Genomic DNA, 10,567 nt, shown 5'->3' on the forward strand with positions numbered 1-10,567 from the left:
TGCACTAGGGAAAGATTTGTTGCAGAATAAGTATGTTGCAGTTCTGGTTGTTAAATAGAATTGTGGCCTTTTAGTTTTCATCATTGCTTCAATTGTGTTTGGTGCTTGCCATCTGTATTTGGTATAGAAGACCTTAACAGCTGCCTTAAGTATAAAATTGCACTGGATTCTGATGCTCCAGAGTATGGAGGACATAACAGACTGGACCATAATACAGAATTCTTCACTCAGGAGTTTTCGCATAACCATCGTGATAATTCAGTTTTGGTAAGTATATTTTCTCTATTTACACAAAGTATTTCTGCTGTGACAATAACATGTTTAGAGTCCTCTAATAAATACTTGCATTTTGCCTTCTTTGGTTGGTTTTAGCATGAAAATCTAAGACTAAACTAAAGATTCTTAGTGAATGTGATATGGTTTAGGACAAGTGATGTTTGAACAGTAATATTCTTAATTTTTAAATTTGTAATTCAAAGTTACTGACTGGCATACAAGTTGTCTTCGAAATAACTAACCATGGAGTAATTTTAGTGTTAATTTTGTTGTGCTAATGTTTCATTTTGGATTGCTTCATTGTGTGGAACTAACATGCATGTTTACCTTGCAAATTTTTCATACAAACTCCTTTTTTGTGCTGTTTTTTTTAAGTCTTGGCTGCACACAAGTGCATAAACATTCTGAATTGGATTCAACCAACTTTTCCACTTGATCTTGCCCAATTCCTCTTCTCCCTGGAGCCCAGAGTCTACCCAGCTTAATCCATGCAGATCCCGCATTCCCTTCATAGTGTTTATTGGTGGTCAGATGGGGCTCCTCTTCTCCCTTTTGCTAGTGGAAAAGCTGGAAGGACCAACCTATTATTTATGCTGGTGACTTAGGTAAGCGCTTAGACAGAAGTAAAGAAACACAGTCACACTATTTTCTGAAGTTCTAATGTTGGGGAGAGGGTTCCCCTCTCTTTCTTAGGTTCAAGCAGATATAACTTATTTCTTTGGGCCATTACTAACCAAATGGCTTTTTTCATGGCAACATTTCAAAAAGCACATTTTAGTATGTTGGGAAACAATTTTTATTTCTGATGCATCTTACGAATGCATTTAAATTATGTGTGTTCTTTACTATTTATCTGTTTCTTATAAACATGTTCAGAGTAATAGTATCAATCAAATAGAAATCTTGAAGACCTATTCACATTTATTAGTATTATGATGTCTGAGTGCATCTAACCTGACATGGACTTAGAGTAAAGTGGTTGTAATTTACAGTAGAAGAAAGCATGTAAGTATGGATTGAATTGAATGCAGTGAAGTGATCGTACAAAAACTGCTTGCCTGATTTGCTTTTGGTACATCCAGTCCCAATCCTTGAAATGCTTGAATAAGCAGAGAGTTAGCCCAATAAGTTAAAGTGCAGTGGAACCTAACCATTGTTTTGTTTTGTTTTTGCATCAACTCACATCCCCATATGCACCTATTGTCAATTGCAACACCATGGAAAGTTCTGCCGACACGTCCAGGTTGAAGTGAATGGAATGGTGTACCCTTACACTTGGATTCCACCCGCTTCCTTTCATAAAGGCATATGTTGTATTAAAGTACTTTAGTTCAACATTAAGTTGTTTTTACTTGCTCCTATTATTCAATTAAGTATTTATATTTCATTAATGACGTCCCCAAATTGTCTGTAACTTAATTTTTATTTGTCTTTGGGGAATGTTTATTGCCAGAACTTTATACCATCTAAAGCTCTAAAGAATTATGGAAGGCTGTTTGACCATTTCTGGAAGAAATTGCTTACACGTATTCAATCACTACAGTTCATATTCCATGGAGAAATACATATCTACTTAAAACACAGTAGGATGTTAAGCCCACAGAATACTATGTCTATCAGCTACAAGTCAAATCTTAGGAAAGGATACAAAAATTCACAATGTTGTCCTATTTTTTCCACCCACCACACAAACACTGAACATCAGCACACAACAGCTATAGTTCAATGTAATAATTGTACATCTTGTTAACCAAAGCATATTATGAATGTGACATCAGTATTGCAGATGCAACGTAGAAAATAAACATGCCCAGAAATTAAACAGATGTAAAGTGGGCTCTTGATAAGTGCATGCGAAAGAAAGCATGGGGGGGGGAGTACCAAGTTGTCAAGCAATTAATATAGTTTGAAAAGAGCTACAAGCTGTGGCATGGTGACTGCACTACTCATATCAATTATTAAACCCAAGAGCGTGGGTCACTCTTCTCATTTATATCCTTCAGCAGCCCAATTCACAGAGTGAAAGTGAAGGCCAGTTCCGAGGACAGCAGCAAAAACACCACCTGGAGGTAAAGTTGTAGACAAAACTCTGCTCACCTAGAAGAGCAGCACTTAACAAATAGGCAAAATCCTGTTTTATTTGTCTGTGTTTGTGTGTATGTCTCTGTGTGTGAGAGAAAGAGTCAGGTGCCATTTTGTGCAAGAACCTCATCACTAGTGTTATCCATGAGTACTGCTGATAGGCTAACAAAGCCAATTTATTAAGAGGGTTTGCAAAGATTCAATTAAAAGCCATAAAGCGGCAAAGAGCTTCCGTCACTGCACTAAAGTTTAGGGGATGGAGCAATTCTGGAGTCATTCATAGATTTCCATGTAGGGCTGCCAAGCTAGTGGGGGGGGGGATCCCCTGCCTCCCAAGTCCTATTTCCTGCTATTGCTTTGAGCGGCAGCAGGAGAAAAATTAAAAAAGAAATGCATCCATATGTACTTACTGGACATTCTTAGTGGAAGTGACCAGGGGTCATTTCGTAGACAAAGAGGTGCAGGAGCTCATTAGCATAACTTATTAGCACAACTTATTTGCATATGTCACGACCCCTGACATCACTGGAAGTGTGTCAGAAGGCAACACCCACCACTCACGCTCCACTGGACTGTTTTGGATTGCTAGCTATGGGGGGGGGCGCACAGATCTGCCCTCACAGAGGAGGGAGAGCTTGTACCTGAAGGCGAGCCGGGGGGGGGGCTCTGCAACTTACCTGGCTGCTTTTTGCTTCTCTTGGCCTGAGAGGGCTGCTGGGAGCAGGGGGTGGGGCTTGTTGCATGTGCCCGCCCCCTGGGCTCGTTACTGCTGGAGCTCCGCTCCTGTGCGCTCCCGCAGGAAATAACCCCTGGAAGTGACAAATAGTAGCTCTACAAACTGATGAAAACTGGTTTTCCATAGAGTTTCCAGTGATTCCTGTAATTACCTTTTATCACTTCTAGTAAGAACTTCCAGTAAGTATTTGACACTGTATTTTATTAAAAAATATGTTTCTCCTGCAGTGCTGTGTTCCCCTCCAACCCTGCTGCCAGTTGCTAAACACTACTTTTTTTTTTAACCAAGGAGCTATGGGTGACCATTCCTTCTTCCATTTTCACAAGAATCCTTTGAAATATGGAGGGAGGAGGGGGGAGAGAGAGAGCTTTGTCCAGATCATAAAGTAAGCTTCATGACAGACTGGAGATCTTAATTTGGATTTTCCTGGTTCGTGTCTGATGTTGTAACCACTACGCTACACTAGCTGAATCTGACCAAAGGACTGACCAAACATCCTATTTTCCATATTGGCTAGCCAGTTGTCCCCAGAAAGCCACAAGCAGGCCATTAGCCCTCCCCCACTGTTGTCCCCCAGTAACTAGTATGCCTCTGAAAAGAGTTTTACTGTCCTTTCCTTTCAGCAACAGCAGTTAGCCAGTCAGAGGCCAAGAAAGTTTAAGCAGCCTGTCGTTTACATTGGGTGGCTCCAGTTCTGGAACATAGTACACAGTTACAAGTGAGCAAAACCAATCACACAAGAAAACTATGTGTTGCATAATTCCTATTATGAACATAAGGGTTCTCTCTCTCTCATTGGGCTAGTTCTGGGTGCTGTGGCAGTGAGCAAACAGAACCAAGTATCCTTCACGAGTCTGTCTAAATGGTGGCAATAATTTTATCATTGCTATATACCTTCAGCATTTTTATCTAAGACTCCTTATGAAAGGCCTCATATACCAAACTCCATCTGTCTGTTAGGCATTTATGTGTTTCCATGCACTAGAATAAATACAAAAACAGCAAGTCTGCATAAAATGTAAGTATAAAACCACAAGTGTGTATGTGTGAGCCAATACAGGGCATACAGCAGCACCAATCTGCTTGCTGGAAGAAGAAAAGGAAAGGGTGAGAGTACAATGCATTTTAAAATATCATGTGAGCAAGAAATAGTGGTAAATTGAAGTTGTAAGGTCCATTACACTGTGAAGTTGCTTTCTGCAGCCAGGATAATGGCTTTATGGGTACACATGCATTCTGTTATACAGGAGCAGGTTTCAAAGCCATTAACAGCTTTAAATCCCAACAAGTCTAGCTGGAATCCAGATTCATGATGATTATTCAAGCACCTCATCTAGCCACTCATCACTAATCTAAATAATATTTTCCTTGCTAGTTTTGTTTTATTCCTGCTTCCCCCTTTCAAGGTCATGCTCATGTTAATAGTTTCTGCAGCATTTACCACCAAATAGTATTTCTTTGCTAACTATTTTTTTAATATTGAAAGCTGACCTTTAATTAAAGTGTTTTCTATTTGCTGGTGCCTGATCCAAGATAAATGTGACTTTCATTTCCTATCGTTATCTGTATAAGTGGATTGTAGTGGTGCTGTACTTATTGAGTGCTACAACTTTGTTTTGCATAGGTAAGGTCTTGTGTACAGTCCATTGTTGGGGACTTTGTTTTGTATTGTAATTTTTATAACACCGTGCAGTGATAGTGGCTTTATAGATAATCAAAAACATGTTGAAGGAAGGTGTGGTAAATCTCCTAATGCTAGATGCCCCCTCCCTTCTATATGTGTAGGTGATCCTATGAACCTTGGCAGTTTTCTCACTGCCACCACTGGGAGATGATATTACGATACTGATATTAATATTTGGCCAGTTTCATATTTGAACAGCTGTACCTTTAGACAGATCTCAATATTGGAGAGACTGCTTCCTGTTGGTGTGTGTATTCCCATTGCCTTTTACTTCAGGGCTTCCAGGTAGAGTGACAAAGCAGCTGGCAATTCTCCAGAAATTCCCTCCAGACCAGATATCAGATTTTATTGGTTTTATTTACTAAGACTACATACTTTAAAAATAAGTTATTTGGGAACAGAAGTCATCTGTGAGGGATACCAGAGCCATCTCCATCCCATGACCCGGGTGAAAGCCGGTCTAAAAGGGATCTAGAATGGAAGCATCATCCAAAAAGCTCTGAAGCTTTTGTATAGCCATGTAGAATAATTATATAATTATGTATAGCCATGTAGAATAATTGAGAATGCTAGAAAATAAAAGAAAATACAGTGGATACTCATACTATAAACATATTTCCCCCTTAAGAGATCAATCCTGGTTCTGCCTTCCCCAACCCACTTTTTCCCCACCATAGAGAACAATGGAGGCAATAGGGGCAACCTGTTTGGAGGCCCGTAGAATTGGACCCCCTGGTCCAATGTTCTTGAAACTTGGTGGGTATCTTGGGGAGAGGCTCCAGCAACTACTCTGTGAGCTTGGAGCCTCTCCCTCAAACCCACTCCCCTTCAGCCCCCAGAATATACCCTATGTTTTTGCCATTGACTTAAGTGGCAATTCGGCAGCAATTCGGCGGCAAGCCGATTCAGATCAGAGAATCTGAATCAGCCCACAGCAGCCCGAAAGGGGCCCAAATGGGCCATTTTCGGGGGTGCATTCAGTTCAGACGAATCGAATGCACATCCCTACCACAGTCCCTCCCCTTGTCTCATGGGATAATTGTCCAACCCTCAGGCTCATTGAGAGGTAGTTTCCAAGCAGAACAGTGTTCATCTATTAAACAGAAAGCAAATTTCCATCCTGACTCTGGTGTAGTCATATGTGTTCATACATTGCCATAGCTCTGGTTACTTGTAGAATCTCACTGACGTCACCTCAACTCAGATATTCACTGCCTCCAATGGTTTCCTATATAACAAGCAGGGTATAACACAGTATAAAGCAAGGGTGGTCAAACTTGCTTAACGTAAGAGCCACATAGAATAAATGTCAGATGTTTGGGAGCCGCAAGACATGAACAAATATTACATGTTTTTACTGAGAAATATGCAAATTTGTTTTTATTAACATTAAATGAGACTGCCAAAAATAATAACAAAAGTGGTAAAAGCAGATATTGATAATGATATTTGTCCAATGATATTTGTTTGCTAATGATATTTAGCTTCCCCAACCACCCTGCCAGGAGCCACACAATGTGTGTGAAAGAGCCGCATGCGGCTCCCAAGCCACAGTTTGGCCACCCCTGATATAAAGGATTTTGAAGGACTGTGAGTTAGAGTTTTGCATGCCTGTAATGTTAGATTTAATTTTACAGCATGTTATTTTTGAGAATAGAAGCACTTGATGTAACTGAACATTCTAAATAAATGTAGAGGTTTTTGTTTTTGTTTTTTTTTACTCTGATTCAAAGCAAAAAGGGTTTGCTTGTTTAATACAAATTTTCCATCCTGGATATATACTACAGGCCTATCCTCATATGAGCCCAGGAGGACACTCAGATCTATGAATCAACATCTTCTAGTGGTCCCCAGCTCCAGGGACGTCCATGACTATCCTCAACCAGGGCCAGGGTTTTTTTCAGCCCTTGCCCCCACCTGGTAGAATGAGCTTCCATACGAGATCAAGGCCCTGCAGGATCTATTACAGTCCCGCAGGGCCTGAAAGACGGAGCTCTTCCACCAGCCCTTTGGTTGAGGTGGTAGATGTCCCTTCCCTTTCCTGGCTATCTCTCCCTCAGCAGCCTTAACATTGGTACTGCTGAATTGACATCGGTGGCCTGGATCTTAATATCAGTACTGCTAATCAGAATTAGTTGTTGTGTGGTATATTATGGTTTTACTGTTTTAATTATTTTAATTATTATTTTAATGGTATTGTATTGAGACTGTTGTGAACCACCCTGAGCCTGTCCATGGGGAGGGCAGTATATAAATCAAACGAAAGTCATGCATCTGCTTCCACATGGGTGGTCACATATTACAAATGTATAAGTCCCACCCTCTGTGTTAAGCTGTACAGATGCTATTCTCCACAGTTCAAACAGATTTTGAGAATACATACTCAATCACTTGGTTTCCATGAAGCATCTTAGTGGCATTCTCATTGACAAAACTTGTCTATATTTCTGTTCGTAATCATAAAGACCATTTTAAATACAGCAGTTTTCTACATTATGCTAATTCCTTTGTTTGTAGCTGCCGACTGCTTAGATCCATTCAACCTTGTTTATCTAGAAGATTAAGAAATGATTTCTCTAGCACTTAAATCTCCAGTGGTAAATAAGTACAAAAAGCCACAACTATCATTTTTTCTTCTTTCTCCATAAATTTGGAGGCATTTAAGTTGAGCCAACAGGATTTTGTATTTCCTATCCTGCTGAGCAGATTTGTAGGAGTTATTTATCACAGAAACCTTAGGGGAAAAACAGTGTTCACTGGCGAGAGCAGAGATGCATTGGACATGCTACAGTCTGGTTCGATGAAGATCAGCTGTTCTTTTCCTTTTCTCCTAAAGCTGTTTGCTTTACACCTTTCATTCTGGTTGCAGACTATAAAAGCTTTTCATGCCGTCAGTCAGGCTCTGGCTTGGAGATAACATGGCTGAAAATAGCATTATATTAGGAATGCCAGGAGGAGGGGGAGTCTTAAACACAGGAGTTGTCAGAAACGAAGCCTGCAATCTTTAGTCATCTGCTGACTTTTTTCTAATTGCATTGTTATTGAGTTCAGCTTACGTGATCAATTGCATTCACCAGTGTGTAAACCACCACATATCAAGGTAATTGGTAAACAGAACATATCTGTCATGTTTTGAGTTGTGTGTCTAATCTGTGCTTGGAAGGAGCATTGTGTGGAATGTGCTGTCACCGGATTATTTCCCCTTGTTAAGAGAAAAATGCTTTTTTTTTAGAGCAAGCGAGCAAAAATGTCACTGTATAAGATTAAAAGTTTATGTGTAAGAAAATATAATCATGATTTGCAAAGGAAAATGAATGCATTTCCTGTGTTCAAGGATTTGTGCCATAAATCCCTTTTTTCCACTATGGACCTAAAGGTTCTCAAATGCCTTGCTGTGTCATATATCTTGTGTTTACCTGTATAAAATGACATCACAGACCGGGGGCAACTTTAATTCAGAACACAATAGAGCTCAAATACAGTGGTAAGAGTCTGTCATTTATCACTGTACAGTATATCGACCTGGATGTCCTCAAATGTCTGAAATCCGTAATTGTAAATCACCTGGAGCCCTCTAGTGGTGATTGCATTTAAACCCTTTTTGCCATATCAAGCTTTGGGAAGTGGCAAAGGTGCAGCATTTCAGTTACCTTGTGGGACTATGGAGAGAATGCACAGTCCTGAATAGCATTCTAAATTTAATTCATGTTGTTAATATATTTCATTAAAATGTACTGTGTTAGAATCATTGGTGCAGCTCCAATGCATAAGTTGTGTTCAGATGTGCATTTTTAAAAATTCAGGTAGCATTTATTTAGAGTATTTATAGTCCATCCATTGATATTAATAATGGTAGCTTACAGAGTTTTATAAAATGTTTTTATACATATAATTACAGTAAAAAAATCAAGAAAATTGGAGTTGGGTGGGGTGAGCAGCTTTTTGTCATTTTGGTGCTGCTAGAAAATGAAGAATTAATGCTGTCAAAAATACCCAGCCCAGTCCTTGGATTGTCTGTGTTCCCCATGCTGACTATTAGTGAGACCATCTGAGGACTGGGTTGGGGATATCAGTAGAACATACAAGGCACTGTTCTAAAAGTCATCCCACCAGCTTTTCTTCCTGTCCAGAGCACTGACAGATGATTCCAGGGAGCTGAGGGTGTCAAGGGCAAAGCTGACCAGTCCCTGTCTCAGTCTTAGATAGAGCAACAGTGTTTTCTTTAGATGTATCATCTTGGCCCAAATGAAAGGTTCATTGTGTACAGTTTATAAGATGCTGCCATTCTTCTTGTAGGTATACATTCCAAGCAGAGTGGCCATTGTGCTTGAGAACATGGATATCGCAAAATGAAGACTTCCATCCTGTGACTAGATTTATCTCTGCAAGTGCAAGGCAGGAATTTGATGACATTGGTAACCGGGATTTACTGTTTGGGAAATTTTCTATAGGAAGATATGCTAATTCAAAGAGATTCAAATATGTGCTTATTATTTATTAATAATTACAAAAGCTCTCATTTTGTGAAATGCTTATTGAAAGAAACCATATATTAGTGGAATGAAAAACTCCTTGTTCAAGCTTTGATGTTACAGAACTAAACTTCAGAACAGCTGACATCCTTGAAGTAATATTTTATGTTATTCTGTCATGAATAATATGGCCATTTCAGTAATTTGCTCCAATCTGATATATAATTTTTTTCATTAGACCATAATTTTGTATTAGAAGTACTTATAATCAGTTATTTTATTGCCATCAAGGCAGCCTTATAAATCTCTGGAATACTCTGGATTCCAAGTTATAAAGATGCTTAATATTTTCCTACTTCAAACCAATGAGAAGGAAAAGTTCTTACATTTATGGTTTTGGGGAGCTGTGAAACCAAAGAGGCTGGCAATGAAGTAGCTTTACTGAGGTCACACTGTAGGGCCATAGATAACATTTAAATTGTGCCTACGTTCATATGGAATGAATATCACATTAAACATTTAACTCTCTGTTTTGTAGAGGGTATTGGGATTAATATTGGAAATCATGTGTTCTAGGTTAGGCTTTTGAAAGTAAATGGAACTAAGTACTTTGAGGATAATTTCCTATGAGTCTTGGACAATAAAAGGTCCCACCATTCTCAGAAATATTGAAAAACGAATTATGCCCTCTCACTAATGCAGTGGCTTAGATGGAACCACAAAACACACACATTTGCTATAAACTTAGAAGGTTCTTTCACATTTTAAATAAAAACTTCTGTTTTGTTATTAAGAAATAAACAGTGATGTATCTTTTATAAGCTGTATTTCATTTAAAAAGATTTCTTTTTGGATTCTGAAATTATGGAATTAAATTTTTACACAGTTGTGGAAAGAGATTAATTTTTATAGAATCACAAATTTCTTTAAGCTTGTTTTATGGTCAGTTTTTGATATGTAGTCACCATAAAAATATACACCAAAGAAAATCTCTCCAAAAGGAATTCCTGTTGAGCAGTTCTTTGATCAGCCATCTTTATCTCATTATGTAAACTTCAAAGTGTGTGTGCCAGTATTCACTTTACACTTGTAATACAAATTCCTTGCTAAAATTGTCACCATGATAGTCATTTTTGGCCAAGGTTATGTGTACCACTGTGTCCAGGGATCTGTGCATTAGCAGAGCACCATGGGACCTGCTTTCCTATAGCCCTCTTCCCAGATCAGAGCCAAATTGCTTCATCCATGCTAGCATCTCCCCAGGAGGACTTCACTCTGCCCACACAGATGTTAGTAGAGCAGTATAGGTGGAAGGGA

The 10,567-nt window shown here is 39.1% G+C and overlaps 1 protein-coding gene across 3 annotated transcripts in view; it reads left to right on the forward strand.

The window, feature by feature from the left end:
- Nucleotides 1-9,976, forward strand: part of GBE1 (glucan (1,4-alpha-), branching enzyme 1) — a 249,753-nt gene extending 239,777 nt beyond the window's left edge. Inside the window, exons 15-17 of one of the 3 annotated variants that reach the window (XM_015425426.1) lie at nt 150-267; nt 2,280-2,345; nt 9,075-9,976. In XM_015425426.1, coding sequence (XP_015280912.1) covers nt 150-267; nt 2,280-2,345; nt 9,075-9,131 — 241 coding nt within the window. In that variant the 3' untranslated portion in view covers nt 9,132-9,976. The remainder of the gene's footprint in view (nt 1-149; nt 268-2,279; nt 2,346-9,074) is intronic. The other 2 variants (XM_015425427.1, XM_015425428.1) reach the window with 2 other exon arrangements.
- The last annotated feature ends 591 nt before the right edge of the window (nt 9,977-10,567 follow it).

The sequence above is a fragment of the Gekko japonicus genome, unplaced genomic scaffold (genome assembly GCF_001447785.1).
Source record: "Gekko japonicus isolate JY-2015 unplaced genomic scaffold, Gekko_japonicus_V1.1 scaffold207, whole genome shotgun sequence".
NCBI classification, from domain to species: Eukaryota; Metazoa; Chordata; class Lepidosauria; order Squamata; family Gekkonidae; genus Gekko; species Gekko japonicus.